General features: G+C 33.8%; 2 protein-coding genes across 3 annotated transcripts in view; one reads left to right on the plus strand and one right to left on the minus strand.

Moving 5' to 3' along the window:
• The first annotated feature begins 980 nt into the window (after window positions 1-980).
• Window positions 981-21,778, plus strand: part of LOC132758256 (tRNA (uracil-5-)-methyltransferase homolog A-like) — a 193,563-nt gene continuing 172,765 nt past the window's right edge. The window contains exon 1 of the mRNA XM_060749817.1: window positions 981-997. The gene's annotated coding sequence lies outside the window, so the exon portion shown is untranslated. The remainder of the gene's footprint in view (window positions 998-21,778) is intronic.
• Window positions 5,951-21,623, minus strand: LOC132758250 (matrix metalloproteinase-19-like). Of its 2 annotated transcripts, XM_060749808.1 has the most exons (12): window positions 21,312-21,623; window positions 19,217-19,311; window positions 18,767-18,912; window positions 10,690-10,765; window positions 10,201-10,343; window positions 9,118-9,363; window positions 8,951-8,974; window positions 8,708-8,776; window positions 8,255-8,446; window positions 7,968-8,110; window positions 7,334-7,482; window positions 5,951-6,929 (listed from the first exon to the last, which is right to left on the minus strand). In XM_060749808.1, the coding sequence occupies exons 1-12, from the start codon at window positions 21,408-21,410 to the stop codon at window positions 6,842-6,844; spliced, it is 1,470 nt and encodes a 489-aa protein (XP_060605791.1). In that variant the 5' UTR covers window positions 21,411-21,623; the 3' UTR covers window positions 5,951-6,841. The 2 variants fall into 2 exon arrangements, with proteins under 2 accessions (XP_060605791.1, XP_060605790.1); XM_060749807.1 differs by having other exon boundaries at window positions 8,708-8,974; window positions 21,312-21,621.

Consider the following 21,778-nt stretch of genomic DNA (forward strand, 5'->3'; position numbering starts at 1 on the left):
GCTGTCCTATGAAGATGGCCGGCAATTTTTAAAATATTTACATACTGACCTTGACTCTTGGCATTCAATTATAAATGATCTAGTGTCCATAAGGTTTAAACAAATGCTATTCTATCAAAATAAAGAAAACTTAAACATCTAATGGTAAATTAAAATGTGCAGGTTTTATGTAAGACATTTGGGATCTCAGATATCTGATATAGATTTATTGTCCAAAAAGAATGACCTGTGATAGTTTGAAGTAATGATGTAAATTAAAGTGTGCAGTATACCTTCACAGTGTGTACAATTCGACATGACATGTTACTCATATCATTATACAATTGTTGATACTCATTCCTACAGAAGGATCCATTTGTTTAAAAGCACTTTACTTATTTTTGTTTAAGAAAGTGTCCATTTTGAAATCAAAGATGGCCGGCATAGCAGTCAATGTGTAAAGCATGTATAATTATCAGCCAATTATTCTTAAAAGTAATTGAAACTTTATTCCATGTAGATTAACGGACATACGATACGATATGTACCAGAAATAATATTTTTTTAAGTAGATGGTAAAGGACAATGGCGGCCATTTTGATTTGCCCTTTAGAATGTCAAGGACTTCAAGTACAGCCGTGGTAGAGCAAAAAATAGATTCAGCGTACCCGAATTATGTAAAAACGATTGACTACCTGCTTGTACTAAAAAATGCCGTTAGACTCTTAACGGAGGGTCTTTTTTGAAAATCAAACCTGTCTAACTCGAGATCTGAATTAAAAAAAAATCTCAGACAACAGTGTCTTAATATTAGAAGAAGAGTACGAATATGTGCACTCGAAAATTATTGGCAAAATAAAATACCACTTTTTGTTTATCCTAAACTCTAAAGTTATTTAAATGACATTATCCTCAATTGATTAGTAATTACTAAAGTTTTAACGCTTTTCATTATACATATTAATACTTTTTAAATGATGCGTTTATTTTATAAGAATAACATTCATGTGATAGTTTTGTTATGAATCCACATATACTCAGAACAAGTAGAGAACAAGATTATTCTGATATTCCATTTGTACTAAGAAGGCCTACATTTGGGCCATAAAATGCTTTTATTTATTAGTATATAGATGTGTCCAGAAATTGTTTATTTATGTTTTATCATTATATCTTTATCAGTCAACATTTTCAAGCTATTTATCACATTGTTACAGGTATCAAAATCTATTTATTTATTGTTTACAAAAAAATTAAATGTTAAACTGTTTATTATATATAGTTAGCGAAAATAAATTTGTTAATTTATTTGCATGTATTTTATCATTCTCATCACATGCGCATCCGAGATCCATGCTGTTCGCTTACCAACCTTATTACAAGTAGAGGAACTGAAAGCGAACAGCATGGATCCTGATCAGACTGTGCGGACGCGCAGGCTGGTCTGGATCCATGCTGGTCGCAAACGCACTATGTTGGTTTTGTCATGGCACGGCTCATTTATTTATACACAAAAGCGCCGATGTGGTTATCATTCCCGCTAGAAATTAGTTCATGCGAAAAAACTATCCAATAGATCACTAACCATATAGTACATGTAGTTCTACTGATGGCTTACGGCTTAGTCTTTCTCCGCAACAGTACCCCCCCGCCCCCTCCCTTGAATGGTAAAAAATGGTTTCATACAAATTTACAAAATTTACAATAAACAGCATCTGATTTCTGACCATGTTTTTGAATCTTTCATCATCCTGAAATAATGATGTACGAGTACTTTAAAGAATAGACACCATACCGAGAACTCTTCCATGTCATTCTAAACTGTGGCGCCGCCCTTCCTTGATGATCCCGTTTTCATATTTTATGCTCACAACCGTGTTGTTTGTGTCGTGAGGCGGTTGTAAAAAGTATCCCCGTACATGCAATCAATGTTGTTATATTTTCATTCTCAAAGGATTGTTCGGCGGTGTCCCCTCATCCGTGCCAGTCTGCATAGACTAATGGTTTGTCATGCTGGGCTCCTTGCCGGTTGTCCTGTTTACTGTTTTTTGTTGTTATTTTTTGTAAGCGTTCATCGAACGCCGCCCTTCCTTGATGATTTTGTTGACATATTTTAGTTAGTGTCGTGTGCTACCAAAATGTTCACTGAGTATTTCATTCTAAAAAACTCTCCTAAAGCAAGTTCTTTCCAATCATGTAGTGGTAAGTACGACAATCCGACATCTCTTAAAAAATCGAAAGAAAATATGTAAATGCCACCCCACCCCAATAAATAAAAAAAATGATGAAAATTGATTACTTCAAAATTCACCGGTGTTTCATAAACTGTTCTTTTTAAAATGTAATCGATGTTATTTTGTAGCAACAATGCCCTCTTCGTGTTTGCAAATGTTAATTAAAGACGTGAAATATAATAAGCACATTACTTTGCTCTGCATTCATTAATAATACTCATGTCATCAGTAACAATCACTCTAACAGTACTTTCAGTGCTTTGATTAAAAACACATTATGCCTCAGAAATTTATATTTCTTAAGACTTATCTTTAGAAATGTCAAACATAGGTTTGAAAATGTTTTAATAATAAATTTAGAGCATGTGAGATGTTTAAGAATTGAAAACGTAGCTCTTAAAAACAGTAATGTGTCGTAAAGACAGTAATGTGTCGTAAACGTAGCAAAACCGGTATATATTTGACTTCCATTCAAAATACCAATTCACTATAATTAAAGCAATTGACAACAGAGCAAACATAGCTAAAGATGGTTCATGTATATTGAAAATGTGTAATTTTTGGAACACTTTAACAAGATATCAACAAGAGCACCGCTAGGCGGAGCATTATTGCCCGAAAGTACTTAAGCTGTAGGTTGATTAATGCTTGAGTTATTGAGCGAAAACTGTTTCCAGTTTAAAGGTGATAGTAACCTTGATCTTTGACCTTGTGACCCCAAAATCAATAGGGGTCTTCTACCCAATATGGACAATCATCCTATGAAGTTTGAATACTGTGGACCAAATGGAACTTAAGTTATGCTGCAGAAACCATTTTCAGTTTTAGGGTAATAGTGACCTTGACCTTTGACTTTGTGACCTCAAAATCAATAGGGGTCTTCTACCCAATATGGACAATCAGCCTATGAAGTTTGAATACTGTCGGCCAAATGGAACTTAAGTTCTGCTGCAGAAACCATTTTCAGTTTTAGGGTAAGAGTGATCTTGACCTTTGACTTTGTGACCCCAAAATCAATAGGGGTCTTCTACTTAATATAGACAATCAGCCTATGAAATTTGAAAACTGTGGCCCAAATGGAACCTAAGTTATGCTCCGGAAACCATTTTCAGTTTTACGGTAATAGTGACCTTGATCTTTGACCCCAAAATCAATAGGGGTCTTCTACCCAATATGGGCAATCATCCTATGAAGTTTGAATACTGTGGGGCAAATGGAACTTAAGTTATGCTCCGGAAACCATTTTTTAGTTTTACGGTAATAGTGACCTTGACCTTTGACCTTGTGACCCCAAAATCAATAGGGGTCTTCTATCCTATATGGACACTCATCCTATGAAGTTTGAAAACTGTGGGCCAAATCGAACTTAAGTTATGCTCCGGAAACCATTTTCAGTTTTACGGTAATAGTGACCTTGACCTTTGACCTTGTGACCCCAAAATCAATAGGGGTCTTTTACCCAATATGGGTAATCATCCTACAAATGTATGAAGTTTGAATACTGTGGGCCAAATGGAGCTTAAGTTATGCTCCGGAAACCAAATTGCTAACGGACGGACGGACGGACAGACGGACGCCAGGGGGGTAAAACATAATATGCCCGAAATTCTTTCGGGCATATATAAAAAAATTGAGAAATAGCATTGGCCTTTTATATACATGTATGTGAAGCGTCTATCAAAGGTTCATATATCGGTGCTACCATAGTATTGTCCTCGGGCATGAGTGGTAATCTAAGAATTTAATTTAATTAAGTCAATGCTAAGAAAAATTTGTTGCTACGACAATTGTTTGACAAGCGTAATATTCTTTAACATAATCATAGAAATTCATATATTAATTTGTTTATGGAAACCTGCGTGAGACGTGAGAAAAACTAATATTTGTATATTGAAGAAAAACATACATTCAACGACGATTCATTGGAGATTTGTATCAAACATAGGAGAGATTCAATTGGTAGAATAAAGATATTTGCATAAATTATATGTTCAAGTTTACTGTAAAGATGTAATATTATTATCATCCTTAAAATAAATCGTGTGAAGACATTGGCTGTGCTTTTATCACTTTTCCCTCTCTATTTATTTAAAACCACAACTGCAGGGGATCCGTAGATTGCATTTTAAACAAATATAGAATTACACTCAATAATTTTAATTGGTTTAGATTATCAATAATGCATACATCCTAATTATAGATTCATCAGCTTCCGAAGAAAAGCATATAAAACATGTAACAAATGGTCAACTGATTACTATTTTAATAACTTCTGTAAGAGATGTTTGTCTAGTTTAGAAAACAAAATTCGTGGTGAAGATAATCATACGCCTGATTCGAAGAAAGAGATCTCGGTTGTTGACTTCTAGAAAACTAAAACGGTTATTAGAACTCCAAAAGGTTTGTTCTCTTTAATACAGTTATCTCGCTAGATTTATGTTTTGATTTATTAAACTTAAAGGTAAATGTTTAACTATAGACGTGTTTAAAGTCTAAATATTTTACGTTTTTCTCCTTTACTTTTTCAGAGATGAAGATGTTTGTCAGCAGAATAGTTGTGTCTGTTTTATCATGGACTTTAATACTTGCGGTCACTCATAGATCTAAAAGTTTACTTGAGTGGAAATCGTCGTCACAAGTCCAGGTTGAAAAATCGAATCACACAAGAATTAACTCAATCCTCGCATTGATCAAGTCTAAATTTAATCCTTATTTAAACACAACACATTTTCAAAAGTCACAAGATGACATGGATATTTTAGGTGAAACGAATACTCCAACTAAATTATTGAACACAGAAAACCAAGATTATACTACCTACCACTGGAATCAAAATAAAACATCACCAGAAATAGCCACTAATGTTTCAACTGTTGGTGGTGTTATCGACACACACGTGGAAGAAATTAATATTTCGGACGTTTTGAAGAATATTTCAAAGAGATCAACCGTGCAGACAAAATGTTTTTTGAGTGAACGCTCCACGTGCCCTTGGTATTACGACAATAACGGTGACGCACATTGTAACCACACTATTCCCATTGGTTGTGACCCAATTCTCTGTCTGTTACGATGTCATCTCTTGTATGATAGTAACCGTTCGATCGCCTGTATCTCTACAGCGCCATGCATTATACAAGCAGTAGGACAGGCGACGGCACCATGCCGTTGAGAATATTCAATTAAACTTAAACAGTGTAATCAGTTTCACCAGGATAGGCCTAATCATTCCATGACTTGTTAAGTCTAGAGCAAAAACTGTATATTGACTAAATATTGTGTTGAATGAACCATTCTAGATATATCGTTCTCTATTGTTTAGATGTTGAAAAGGAAATACTCAATAAAAATGAAATTATTTTATAGATATTTTCATTTCTTATTAATATCCTTGCCAGTATTTTATATTTTTACAGTCTACGTGAACAACTTCTGTTTTTAGAAGTCCTACATATACTACAATTTGCTAAAATATGTGTTTAAACATAAGTTTTTTTGAATAGAAAACAATATATTTCTGGTTACCTATTATTCAAAAGATGAAGCATCACTTTAAAAATTTTAAGGAAATTTGGTGACCGTGTTTGTATATAAAAAATTGACATCGGGGAAACACAGTGAATCTTCTTTGGGTATAATTGACTCGTATTTGAATTTTATTTTCTGACTTTTTTTTAATTTGATGAATTAATTTGATTCATCATTGGCTTTATTAAAAATAATTTCTACACGTGATGCACATTTCTTTATTTTTATTGCACAAAGTTTATCTGGAAGAGTTTCTAATTTTCACATGCTGCATTGATTTTCTCGGACCGAATAATGAAATAAATATACAAAATATCCGGACAGCTAATCAGAAAACATTTAAATACTTGTTTTTGAAGTAACCAAAGTAATCCGAATGTTGATATCCAAATATACATAACAAAACTTTATGCATACATAACATGTGTCGTGAATCTCCTTTATAATCCATGACATTGGAAAGAAAACACGTATCCCTTTAAACATTAATTTACTTCAATCTATGATTAGTATTGATCATTTACAAATATAGTCCAACGATTTAATTTAACAACAATCCTCTATCAATATTTGATTATTAACAAATCAGTATTTACTTATTTATTTTATTTCACCTCGTAACACATAAAATTTCCCAATTTATAGCCAGAATTTCGCACCTTTACAATTAAGCATGAAAAGAAAAGTATGTAACACATGAATAAATTAAGACCTCGCGCACAATAATTGACCGTGGTGGAACTAATACAATAAATTTATTTAAATGCACGTTAATGACATGGTAGTGGCTGATAAACACGTGCAAAATGTTAAGTGCTACGACATCACCGTCGGGTAACTTTAAATAGAACTTTAAAGGCACAATTTAATATCATATAACTTATTATAGAAATGATCTTTTATAACAAATGAAATGATATAAAGACGTATGTATTCCGCAATGTATGCGACGAGTGTATTAGTCATAGTTATATACATGTACATCTATAAACAGACCAAAAGCAGAAATATATTAGATAAAACAACTATATTTCTATTATCTGGTATTATCAGTAGTGTCCCAGACTGAGCACTAATTTCATAAAAAGGTAGAATCTGACTTATTCCGAACAGTCAGCACCAAGCAAATCACGTGCTATCAATTTCTTCTTGTCTAGAATAACTCTTCTATGGTCGTACCTATCGTAACTGAAAATAAAAATAATGTATTTGTGATTCAGTGACAAAGTCATTGATTTTAATTAAGTATTCAAATCGTAATGTTTGTTTATATGTGCGTGTGTTTGTGGGACAATACCCTAAGATACCATGTACCCGCAAAATCCTGCATATTATACATATATTTGTACATTTTTTGTATAAATATCTGCAGTATCTACGCGAGCATTATTATGGACAGGTTCGAGTGCTGACTTAAATATAAGAATAAATTGAAACAAGACAAAATATAAAGGGGACATGTGCTACTAGATACATTTATTTGCCAAACGCCAAACATTGAACCATCAACAGGATATAAAACTGCCAATACATTGTATTTGTATCTCGAATTACGCATATAACGAAATGCAATATGTACATTGTGTACTCACTACTTTCCCTTGAAGATGTAGATTGATCCTTCCCTCGTTTGCAACATTGCGTCAGGTTTGGACGGAACATGAGGCCAATATGTCTTTGTCTTCATAACTCCATTGGTTATCCCGTCACTATATAGGTTCATCTCCCAGAAATACTTGCCCTTTCAAAGAAAATTGAACATAACTCAAATGAAAGAGATACCAAGTTAATTTCAAGTGTTATTTCACATGATAACTTTAAAATTTGTACTATTTTTGGCATATGTTTATTTCTGTCATAACATGTGGAAAAAAGCTGTGTGACAGTCTGAAAAGGTTGCCCCATACCTCATCCCGGGGCTATCATTATATTTCTACTACTGTAGGATCATTGAATCAAACACTTCTAGATTTCAGGATAGAATGCTTTGGCCGGTGCCAGGGAGCGTAGGAGATGTTACAGTTTCCAGTTGCACTCTCGTGAACAGAACTAATAAAAGACAATTGTGCGATTTTCAATTGTATGTTTTGTTCGTTTTTGTTTTCATTACTAAACTTGAGAAAATGAAAATTGCTTCAAAAATTAGCACTAGTTATGTAGAAATGAATTACTGACAGTCTGCAATTGTTGCATATGGATAACAGAAAAAAAATCAACACATATTACCCCAAAAATATACCATTGGTAGTCGGCAAACTGATTCTTCTGAATGTAAGCTGCATTTGGCTTGTAAGGTATGTCTTGTTTGCTCATTTGTTTCGGATATCCTTTGTCTAACCTTTTGCCAGTGTATCGCCACACCTTTCGTCCTGTAAAATGAGGTTTTCTTTTTTTCAAATACACGCTATTGCATACAAATCGGCATGATAAAAATAAATATTACTGGTACAAATTTACTTTCAATGTAACAAAATTGAATATTTGCAACAAAAAAATCGATACACTCCACTTGCCTTTGAAGAGATACGTCCGTTTCCGTTTATCCGGCAGGTATGCAGCAGTTTTCACACGTCTCGGTCCTTTCTTAAAAACTTTCTTTATTTTTTTCGGATAACCATCAACAACACAGGTAAATTTTCCTTCACAATCTTCATAGAGTTTGTAGACTAATGGACCAATAAATATCAGAAGTTCACCACTTTCACCTACAACAGATTTACATGGCTTTTATATATTTAACACTATATGCGTTGATACAAGCCTAATATAATCACATCAGTTTATCATCCTTATTTCTTTGATTTAATTTGAATTTTTGTGAAGATTTTGATATTAAGTTAAATATATTTGGATGAATTCCTTACAACATGTTATATCTAAATCACTTAAAAGTACATTTTAAAGAGTAAACATACGATATCATCAAACGACATTACACAGCAAAGAATTACAATAATAGAATATACCTGGAATAGCAGCATCAATCTTTGATGTGCACAACTTTTCATCCCTGACTCTAGGTTTGACAGTGGACACAGGTTCAGCTGCTACTTTCGTTACGGTATCAGCCTTTGTGGTAGTATTTGTAGCCGTGCTGTCAGGTTTCACCGTGACTTGTGACACATTAGTTTCATTTCCGATTTTTGTGTTTGGGGCTCTTGCTCCAGTTGTAGCATCTATACTTGATGTGGTGTTCTCCTCTTCTTTTTCTGATGAGGGAACCTCGGGAGTACCTTAGATGAAATAACTTGATTAATTGTATGCAAACTACTTCTTTTCATATAAGTACATGTTTGTTTATCTTTCAAAGAAGATTACTTCAGCATTATGCGTACTTAACAAAATAAAGTAGATAACTCGCATAAAATGGTATTACCGTAAAGATATTGTATGCCCGCAACATCATCCCAGTTTAAAGTAAAGTTCTCATTGTATTGTTGATAAAACGGTGCCATCAATGCCCCCATCACCGTCGAATGACTCAATCCAAGAGAATGGCCTAATTCGTGAGTAGCAACCATTTCTATTTCTGCGCCCTCGGATTCGTGAAACACCCAAAACTCGTCATTGTCAAAATGTGCCCGTCCGTCTTCAGGCAGGTATGCATGAGCCAAAACACCTCCTACATGACAAATTAATACTCATGCATTATAGAATAGTTGAAAAGATTTGTGAATGATTTTGGACTCGGTGAACATTATATCGTTATGTACGAGTATAAGTTTAGCATATATGCGCTGCTCATATTAGCATAGTTTTTATACAAAGCTCAACGTGAGATAATAATATTACATGTTTATCGTTCAGTCCACTTAAAAATATTGCTGTGTTCATAGTTTATATAAATCATTAAATATAATGTAGATACATGTAAATATATATTTCATAACTCTAACTGTAAGATGCTACGTATGATACGATTGCTGTTTGGAGAGAGTGCTAGAGAGGGAAAGATAAGGAGTATAGAAAGTGAAAAAAATATGTATAGTTATACCCAAAATATTGTTATCACATTGACTGAATATGTAATAAATGATTAAGGGAACGACAAAGTATACATAGGTTTTCGTGAAATAATTATGGGGTCAATAGAGTATACAACCTCTTAAAATCAAGGCTATAAAGGTTACTGGTTAAAAAGATAAAAAGAACAATTGAAACCACGAGCTGGATATAATACGTATGTATTATGTACTAATACAGTACAAGTAGTGTGTAAACATACTTCTTTGTAAACGATGTCATTCAAGTTCATTCACTAATGATATGAACTGTTTCAACAAGTTCAAGTGCGTATGTTAGACCTTGACAATTTGTCCTAAATCCGCCAATCTCAATTTTCAGATCAGATATATTCACAAGGGTTCTAGCATTATAAACAATTTTGTTTGGGAATATAGTACATTATGTTTTGTTTGAAGGTCTAATTTTTGGAATTCACAAGAAAAACTGACATTACCTGCACCATCAAAAGCATTTTTTATTCCATCTCCATGGTTACCAGATGCAAATTGTATGTTTATATTTGCCGTGTCGTTGATTTCAATAAACGTTAGTCCGCTGGCATTCTCCCAATGGCGGAAACTGTTTTCTATGGCCGTTCTGAAAATTGAAAGAGCTCATTGTCTTAAATGATTGGAATATATCATGATACTTCCCATTATGATTTTAGGCGTAATTTTTGTCGTCTGACTATACCAAGTGTCGTCTGTTAACAGTCGTGTAAATGCAGGGAGTGGTTTAAATGGTATATCTTCTCGCCCACAAGAAACAAATTATGTGTGAGTTATACAAGTATATATTTAAAGCACGTGCACAGTCGACCTGCGTTCACTCAAATTTAACTGCAAACTTGTTCGAGAGATCGGTAGTTCCAGTCAACCGAGGTTGAAGTATTATCATGTTAAACAAATAAAAGTTCAATTCACATGCTTATACATGCATGTACCTTTGTTGATTAATCTCTAGTTTATCTGTATATGAAGTTATTTTCCACGTCACCGTCTTATTTTTCCATTTAGGTCCTGGAAAGAAAAAAATATATAAGGAAGAACAGCAAAAAAGTTTGCCGAAATAAATCTATCTCTTATAAAACTGCAATGCGTTCAGTTTAGTATTTTTACATGCAATTTTCAAATGCATGTATTGATGATTTTAAAAACAACTTACATGAAGCAATTAGGCGTTGAGATAATAAAATGGCGTGCAATTTTATGAGAATTGTACACGTTCCAAAATTATATGGTTTATTCATTAAATCCAGCAGATGTTAGATCCATATATTTCATTTGCATCTTTGATATTTAAATTATAAATGTAAACGTACATTTGTAAAAGGTTATATACATTTATTGTGTTTAATAAGTTGTTTATACTCCTAACAAAAGTGTTAAGTACTCCGATGATATCGAATTAATTTCTTTTGTAAATATAAATGTCAATTTGAAATTTTAAGAATCATAAATTAATCATTTCCGGTTTATTTTATGAAAGCTACACGGCAATAAGCACAAAATATAAAGATATAATGCCAGAGTTTCAAGTTTTCATTAAACACTACAGCAATAAAGACAATGCTGATTTGACTTTGTGTGCAAAACATCACGCAAAAGTCCAAGAGACATACGCATCTAAAACAGAGTATTTATTAAGGACATTTTCAGTGTACATGTATTTTTATGTGGACTCATACATTGTAAGAATCGTTTATTACCGATTCTAATTAAAATATATAATATATATCTTACGTTAAGCGTTGTTTGGCGCCAACTTATTTAACGTTACGCGCTGAATAGTTTAGCGCGTCATTTTGACGTAATTGTTTGTTATGAATTTAAAAGGTAACTTCCGTTATATGTAGCGGCGTTAAACGTTAAAGCTGAAACTGTATTTTAAAGGTTTCGATGTGAAAGACATTATAGTCGGTATGATAGCTGCTTAAATTATTTTGATTTATTTATTTGTTAACGGATAAAAAGAATTTTCTAATGAAGTATTTATTAATTTTAATCAATTGTTACGATTATTTATTTTATGGATTTTAACTGTACTTCTGTTTATTAAGATTCTTCGTCATAGGAAATAATTATTTAATTATTCTATTCTATTATTTATTTGTTAAGTTTATATCAGAAATGAATGTATTAGTTAATTACTTTATCATTTGTTTCAGAGAATCGCTTTGTTTATGCTGATGTGTAAAAATAAAAGATATATAGAAGCGCATACTCGAAAAGTCTAGTTGTTATCCGAAATCCTTTACAATTCTCGACTCGTCATCGTGATGGACTAGAAGTTTGATATTTGTGGATGAGAAATTACAGATTCGTGGAAAAGAAATTATCTATATTGACAGAAGATATGAAGCAGTATGTGACAGAGGTTTCTAATTACTAAATTTGAAGAAATTAGATAAAGATACTTACTATTAATACAAGTGAATTCGTGTGATGATAAATCAATAACTCTAAAAGTGTTATAAACTATGGAGCAAACAGATTTTATGAGTGCAAGGAAAACGCGAACAGCACATCTTTCACAACTGACAAAGATTTACAATGAAATTGAAAAACAGATGGTGTCTTATGAAAATACAGAAAAAGTGAAAGAATTATATGACCGTCTATGTAATAGATACGAACTTTTCAAAACAGTACATTTACAATGTATGGATTTGTGCAAAGATACGGAAACTTTTGAGACTTTAGAAAATAGTTATATAAGCCAGCAAAACAATTTTGTTGAATGTAAGGAACACTATACGGAGTGGATTAAATGTTTAGATTCGGCAGCAGACGATGATAACGTGTCTGTGCGCACGAGAGCTAGTTCGGTACAGTCATCACGTGCAGCTATGCAAAACGCAAAAGCAAAGCGGCTTGTTGCAGAACACCGATTAAAAATGTTGAGAGAAAAACAGAGACTTGAACGGCAGCAAAAGGAAATAGAGAATGAACGTGAACTATTAGAACAGGAGAGCGAGATAGAAATTGCTAGAATTGAGGAGTCAGTTTTTACTGAGAGTAACGAAGAAATTCCAGTAAGTGCACGAATTACGGAACAGACGCATCAGGAAAATGAACGTGACATAGATGCTTCTACTTCCGGTCACACAAATGTACCACGTGATACTTCAGCTAGTGCAGGATCTCATGTGTTTTTACAGAACAGATTTGATGGTGAGCCCGTATCTAAGGTTACAGAACAGTCAAGATTTAATGGTAAGACAGACAATACCTTAACTTCCGGTTCGAGTGATAGCAGTAATTCAGCATTTGAGAAACTAGCAACAATATTACAAGAAGGGTTTAACTTACCAAAGCCCGAATTATTAACATTTAATGGTTCTGCGATAGATTATTGCAAGTTTATCAAGAATTTTGAGACAAACGTAGAGGCAAAAGTAAGTGATGATAGACTTAGATTAAGCTACCTTATTCAATATTGTAATGGTGAGGCGAAATCATGTATTGAAGATTGCGTTTTGTTAGATTCAAATGAAGGGTACAGACAAGCTAAAGCTATTTTACAGTCACGTTATGGTAGGCCACATGTAATTGCCAGAAATTACATTGATAAACTGTTGTATGGCCCTAAAATTAAAGCGTCTGATATTGACGAACTATCTAAGTTAGCATTAGATATGCAAAGATGTCATATGACCCTATCCCAATTAGGTTTTGTTTCTGATGTAAATAATTCAGAAAACTTAAGACGAATTGTTAGACGTTTGCCTATGCATATGCGAACCAAGTGGGCAGATATTGCACATACAATCTATGAGTGCGGCAAAGAGCCGAGATTCTTTGATTTGTTGAAATTTGTTGAAGAAAGATCACGTGTTGCTTGTTCGGTATATGGTATTGATATTGTTAAAGAAAATGTACCATCCCAAGTAAGAAAACAGCCCCATAGTCTGCCTAGTAATTATGTTAAAGGAAAAATAACTACCTTGTCGTCATATACTGAAAGTGATAAACACAAGAACGAAAGAAAATGTTATTGTTGCTCTGGTTCATGCTTAGACTTAGCGTCATGTCATAGATTTAAGAAAATGACTTTAACAGATAGAAAGAAATATGTTGTTAAGAACAGATTGTGTTTCAATTGTCTTAAACGTAATCACATGTCTAATGAATGTAGGAAAGAGAAATCATGTACTATACCTGATTGTAGCAGCAAACATCACACATTATTACATAGCTGGTTCCCGGTAGGTTCTGATAAATCTGTAACGCAACCTTCAATAAATTGTACGGCCACAAATGGCTCATTTTCTAAAACATGTTTGGGGATTATACCTGTAACTGTTAAGGGTAGGGACGGTTACTTCTGTCAAACATATGCCCTGCTTGACGATGGCGCAGACAAAACCCTGTGTGACGAAAAGCTTATAAGGAAGCTGAATATATCAAGTAGGCCAGTTACTTTCCAGATTTCAACTGTTAATTCAACAAGTAATGCAAAACACGGAAAAGATGTTGACCTAACTGTGAGTCCTATTTCCGGTGAAAGTGAAGTAAAGCTTCATAATGTTTTGACAGTAAAACAATTGCCTATTTCTACGCGATCTGCAGCTACTGCCGATGATATTAGAAATATATCATATTTAAGTGACTTGAATATTCCGAACGTGAACGTTAATGAAGTCATGTTACTAATTGGCACGGATACACCGGTAGCACATATTCCCCTAGAGATACGAACCGGAAGTAGTAATGAGCCATATGCAGTGAGAACGCAACTTGGTTGGGCAGTTCGTGGACCAATACCATGCAATAATTCAAAACATTATAAAACAGACAACAGAAGAACCCCAATTAACATTCATTTCGGTCAGTCAAGTGACGCCATACTACAACAACAACTTGAACGTATGTGGACGTCAGACTTCAATGACGCAACCTATAATGAGAAAAATTCCATGTCAGTTGAAGATAAGAGAGCACTGGGAATTATGGAATCTACACTTTCTAATGTTAATGGACACTATGAAATGGGATTACCATGGCGACAGGATGATACAAAATTGCCGAATAATTTAGCGCTTGCGCATGCGCGATTGAATCACCTGAAAAGAAAACTTTCTCGTGACAACGTGTTACACGAGATGTATACCAAAACAATGACAGACTATATTGATAAAGGATTCGCAAAAGAAGTGACAAATAAAGATACGAACTCAGAACAGATATGGTATTTACCCCACCATCCTGTAGCAAACGTGAATAAGCCCGGAAAAGTGCGTGTTGTATTTGATTGTGCGGCAAAATATAAAGGTATTTCACTAAATAGTCAACTTTTACAAGGTCCTGATATGATGAACAGCCTTGTAGGCGTATTAACCAGATTTCGACAAGAAAAGGTAGCTCTTTCCGCTGACATAGAGGCAATGTTTCATCAGGTACGTGTATGTGAGAAGGACTGTGATGCCCTACGTTTTCTATGGTGGCCTGGTGGAGATTTATCTATAACACCCATGACTTATTGTATGAAAGTCCACTTATTTGGAGCAACTTCCTCTCCGAGCTGCGCTGCGTATGCGCTGAGAAGAACTGCCATTGACAATGCAGAGAGATTTGAACCTGCAGTATTATCAACTGTAAAGAGAAACTTTTACGTAGACGACTGCCTGAAGTCTGTAGAATCTGAAGATAAAGCTATTAAACTTGCAGCAGATTTACAGTCCCTGATGAGCTTAGGTGGCTTCAGACTCACAAAGTGGATAAGCAACAGCCGGAGGGTACTTAATACGATTCCGGAATCTGAACGTGCGCCGACGGTCGTTAGCCTCAACCCTGGAGACGTACTGCCTTGTGATCGTGCGCTAGGCGTCAATTGGAATGTCAATGACGATAAAATAACATTTAAGATTAAAATAAGCAAAAAACCCTTAACAAGACGCGGAATTCTTTCCATAGTAAGTGCGATCTTTGATCCACTAGGACTTGTATCACCTGTGACGTTGCGTGCTAAGGCAATTGTACAGAGCCTATGTAGGAAGAAGATAGGGTGGGATGAAACCATTCCGCAGAAAGAAATAGAAGATTGGCAACAGTGGATAGCAAATCTACCATCGTTAGAAAAAATTAGTATTGACCGTTGTTTCCGTCCAAATTACTTCAGTAAATTGAAGAACGTACAGCTGCACGTGTTCAGCGATGGCTCAGAAACAGGTTATGGCGCATGCGCATACTTACGATTGACGGATATACAGAATAGAATTTCATGCAGTTTTGTTATTGGTAAATCTAGATTAGCACCAATAAAGCAAACAACCATTCCAAGATTAGAGCTGTGCGGAGCTGTAGTAGCATGCCGCCTTTATGCTATGTTGTCAGAAGAACTTGACTTAAAGGTCGACCAAGTTACATTCTGGACGGATTCTATGATATTACTTGGATATATAAACAACAATAACAGACGATTTAAGACATTCGTCGGAAATAGAATAAGCTACATTCACCAGACTACATCCCCTGAGAAGTGGCGTTATGTCGATTCCGGTTCGAACCCAGCTGATATTGCTTCTAGGGGCATCCATCCAAATGACATTCATGGTCTTAAAATATGGCTAGAGGGACCAAAATACTTATTACAAGACGAATCGACTTGGCCTAAACTCCCACATAAGCTACAAATTGCAGATGATGATTCCGAAGTTAAGAGAGAGATTATTGTTAATACCACCGCATCGTACACAGGACCTCATATAGAAGACCTCATTAACTATTATTCCGATTGGACAATGTTGCTTAGAGCAGTTGCTTGGTTACTGAGATTCATAACATATTGCAGACGACATCACTTGACTTTGAATGAACAACCAAAACGAGGAAATCTTACCGTTTCCGAGATAAAGAACGCAACTTACGCTATAGTACGACATATACAGAACTCAAGCTTTAAACAGGAACTGAACGATATTAACAAAGGAAATCCTGTAAAAAGAGACAGTAGATTATCTACATTAAACCCCATACTTGTTAATGGACTAATCCGTGTATATGGAAGAAATACCCATAAAGAATATGATACGTGCCCGATTATCCTTCCGCACGATAGTCACGTGACAGAATTGATTATTCGTCATTACCATAATTCAAACGGACATGTTGGTAAACAACAGGTACTTGCTGAAACACGGACGAAATACTGGATATTAAAGGGACCCAGTACTATAAAGAAAGTTATCAGAGATTGTTTTATATGTAAGCGACAACACAGTCTACCTCTTAGGCAACAGATGGCGCCCTTGATCAAAGAACAGACGACCCCCGATAAACCCCCATTCACCTATGTCGGTGTAGACTACTTCGGCCCTTTGATAGTGAAATCAGGTAGAACTTGTTTAAAAAGATACGGATGTCTCTTTTGCTGTCTAACTACAAGAGCAGTCCATATCGAAATAGCACACAGTCTAACAACTGATTCTTTCATAGCTGCTTATCAACGCTTTACAAGTCGTCGAGGGTATCCAGAAAAGCTATATAGCGATAACGGAACGAATCTTGTTAGCGGAGACAAAGAGTTAAAAGGCTCAATAAAACAATGGAACCAGTCTAAAATCGGACAACTTCTTGTGCAACATGATGTAGACTGGCACTTTAACCCACCCTATGCCAGTCACATGGGCGGGTCATGGGAACGCTTGATAAGGTCAACGCGTACTATTCTCAAAGCTGTTGTGAGAGAACAACTCCTTACAGACGAAAAGTTATTGACCCTGATTGCCGAAACTGAACGAATAATCAACGATAGACCCATAACTAATGTAAGCAGTGATCCGAGGGACCCACCGGCACTCACGCCAAACATGCTTCTTTTAATGAAGTCTAATCCTTGTTTACCAGTCGGCATTTTTAAAAAGGAAGACATCTATAGCAAGAGATGGTGGAGACAAATCCAATATTTAGCGGACATATTTTGGAAAAGATGGGTAAAAGAGTATTTACCAACCCTACAAGCCAGGCAGAAATGGCAAAGTGAAACTAGAGACGTACATGTAGATGACATTGTGCTTGTGGTAGACAATAGTGTTCCTAGAGGACAGTGGCCACTAGGCAGAGTAACCGAAGTCATTAAGGGTAGGGATGGGCATATTCGTAAATGTAAAGTTCAAACTAGGGACTCAGCTATGATAAGGCCAATCACAAAGTTGTGCCTTTTAGAATGTTCAGACTAATTATTGTATTACGCTGAAAATATTTCACAAGATTATGTTAATGTTTAAAAGGATACATACTGTGTATTAAATAGATTGTTTTAACATTAGCAAGTACTTTAATATAATGCATGATTTATTGCAAATATAATCATTCTAATGAACATGAAGTTCGTTGCAATTTACATTTTTGTATCGATAATATATTGTTAATTGACATTAAATGATTTGATGAAATTAAGATATTTCATGGAGGGCACTGTAAGAATCGTTTATTACCGATTCTAATTAAAATATATAATATATATCTTACGTTAAGCGTTGTTTGGCGCCAACTTATTTAACGTTACGCGCTGAATAGTTTAGCGCGTCATTTTGACGTAATTGTTTGTTATGAATTTAAAAGGTAACTTCCGTTATATGTAGCGGCGTTAAACGTTAAAGCTGAAACTGTATTTTAAAGGTTTCGATGAGAAAGACATTATAGTCGGTATGATAGCTGCTTAAATTATTTTGATTTATTTATTTGTTAACGGATAAAAAGAATTTTCTAATGAAGTATTTATTAATTTTAATCAATTGTTACGATTATTTATTTTATGGATTTTAACTGTACTTTTGTTATTAAGATTCTTCGTCATAGGAATAATTATTTGATTATACTATTCTATTATTTATTTGTTAAGTTCATATCAGAAATGAATGTATTAGTTAATTACTTTATCATTTGTTTCAGAGAATCGCTTTGTTTTATGCTGATGTGTGAAAATAAAAGATATATATAGAAGCGCATACTCGAAAAGTCTAGTTGTTATCCGAAATCCTTTACATACATTATATATTGAAGCTTATCATTCAGTACCTGCTGTATATTTAAGGGGATCTTCTGGGTTGTGATCATTGGTGTGTATAATGTCGGGAAAACCACAACGAGGTTGTCTCATCTTATTGACTGTTTCTTTGTTGATCTGTCCTGTTGTTGGTAAATGAGCAAACTTCTGGAATAATCTGAAACGTTATGACGTTATTAATTGAGCCCATCACCTATCAACTTGTTCTTTAGTCATTGGAGGTATACGTTCTTCTGTACACTTTGTATTGTATCCTTTTCGTCAAAGATACCAGTCTTTTTAAACCTCCCATGATGAATTCGAATCTCAAAATTTATAACAACTATGATAAACAGTCAGTATACTGATAATGTAAAGGCATATTAAGAATAACATAACGTGTTAATGTTCATGATAATGTATATACCTTTGTATTATCATTTAGCATAACTATGACAAGATGGCAAAAGCGAAATTCTTACTTGATGGCATGTCGTCTGCTGTGTTCTGAGTGAGCAAATTGTGTCCCAGTATCATCTGCTCGTGGTGCGAAATACCCATACTTCTCTAAATAGGCCTAATTATAAAAAATGTGGAACATATTACACAAGATTTATCAAGAAAAAAAGTTGAAATTAAAGATATCATTTCCTTTCTACGATCAGTACATAAGGAAAAAATAATATCACAATGCACATGCTTTTTATATAAAGTTATTAAATACAAATATAACAACATCTTTGTTAACTTGATTTTTACGAATCAAAATAAAACTAATTAACACAACATGAAATCAACTGCTTATAATAACAGCTCCTTCCATAGGCCAAAATAAAAAGCATTCCATAAGAGACGACGCCGCTCACCGGCGTCGCAAATAAAAGTACATTATTAGTATAACATGATATCCATGACGCATTTCGTTTTTGTGATTAAAAAAATTACACAATGGTTTCGTACATTAATATCATCTATAAAAAGTATTATTTAAGAAAGATTCTTTGTCGAATTATACCCTCTTGAATTTGCATATATTATTTCTGAGTGTTGTAAACATGAAATAAGGGATATAAGGAATGCTTGCATTACAATGTCAGTAACTACTTGTTGTGGAAGAGGTATTTTTTAGACTTGGAAATTAAATTATAAAACATAAAATTAATTTCTCTTCAAAATAGAACAAATGATTTTTGATTGTGAGCCAATTACTTGTTTTTAAATATGACTAATTAAAGTTTGTCAATGGTGGTCTCGATATTTTGGACAATATGTAGTTAGTAAATGCTAATGTAGAGAGAACCATTCACTACAAAATTAAATGAAATGTAAAAAGCAGAATATTGATATATTTATGTGTGTGTGTTTTGTTTTGTTTTGTTTTTTGTTTGTTTTGTTTTTAGTTCTTCCCCGAAAATTATTTTACAGGCAGTCATTTCTCAGATGGCCTCGGCCAAAATATACATTTGTATACTTCCTTATCTTTTTTCCAAGTGGACTTTTCAAAAATGTCACCGGGAAAGTAAAAAATAAGATTGAAATAGTAATATGATAAAATGAATTGATTTAACCATCCAGTAATACATGGAAAAATAAGACTTAGAAAATGTGTTACTCCTATACTTTTACGTTGACATAAACTTAGCTGATGTAAATTACAGTAGCTTTTCAAAAACCTTCATGTAACTTGCCAGCAAGATAAATAACTTTGATATTTGTTTTAAACAAACATCTTTAAGTAATAATAGAGTATTGTTTATTATTGCTTATAAACAGCGAAGTGTTATATTTTTGTTGAACTTTACTGACCCTTTATTAAATTGCCTACATACTTAGAACTTGTTATTTACAAGTATATTGTCAGTGATATGAGAAACCGCAGTACAGGATCTTTTTATGATACCTCAAAAGATAAGTTTATCCACTTTCTTGTTGATTAAAAAACACACAAAAAGTAACGAAAACATACTATAAAACAACAACAACAACAACAATAATAATCATAATAATAAAAGAAACATAACCCAAACAAACACTACACTATACTGTGGACATGGGTGTCCAGTTCATGGCTCTCAGAAATACATAAATATTTTCGTATGAGTGTACCAGAAAAGAATTGATCAAAATTCATATTATTCTACTTTTATAGGTTGTATTTACTTTAGTATAGCTCAATATCAGATAAATCTTGGAATATTGGTACACTAAAATTGCAAGATACTTCATAATTCTTGATCAAATACTTTATATAATTATGCACATCCATATTACAATTGATCAATCTCAGCAACTTGTTGTTTCTTTTCAGTTTTGTTAGTCAAATAATCATACAAATTTAATGGAAACTTAATAACATTTCTGTAAATTATATCCAGATCATATTTGTTTATTGTAGGGTACGTATTTTAAATATTTTATGATAATTCCAACGGACAAAACTTTTATTGTTTATTGTCTCTCATTTGTGAAAAAAATGTAAAATTAATAACCTTATATGTTGGCAAACATGTATTTTTCCCCGATTTTTGCCCTATTTTCTTAAAACAAATACTTGTAAATGGATAAAATCCTACTTACATCAACATCAAAATCTGCAGCATCCCGCCGAACTTCAACGTCTCCTTGGTCACCCTTACTTAAACATAACAATGGAACTAACCATAGAAAATTCAACATTTCTCCCCGTTTCCAAGAACCGACAAAACAACTTTGAATCTTAAATGAGCTGAAAACCAGTAAATGAATGTTTTGCACTTGTTAACGGTCGTTTCCAAACAACATACAGACAGAAGATGAAGTGATTAATCTTTGCCTTACAGTTATATTAACGTTAGTGATTCATCTTAATCTATATCAAATTATAAGGCTCACAAGTGTTTAAGCCTGTGGTAAATTTTATCATCCTAATGCTTGTAATGAAGTATTTTGTTTATTACTCACTTTGTTTTTTTATTACTCGGTTTATATCCCATGTAATTAATATATTAAACGTGTACCGCAAACCTTAAAAACCTGTATGTGCATAAAGCGTGTTTCAATGTTTA

This window comes from Ruditapes philippinarum, unplaced genomic scaffold (genome assembly GCF_026571515.1).
Source record: "Ruditapes philippinarum isolate M1 unplaced genomic scaffold, ASM2657151v2 ctg1473_1_1_1_1, whole genome shotgun sequence".
NCBI classification, from domain to species: Eukaryota; Metazoa; Mollusca; class Bivalvia; order Venerida; family Veneridae; genus Ruditapes; species Ruditapes philippinarum.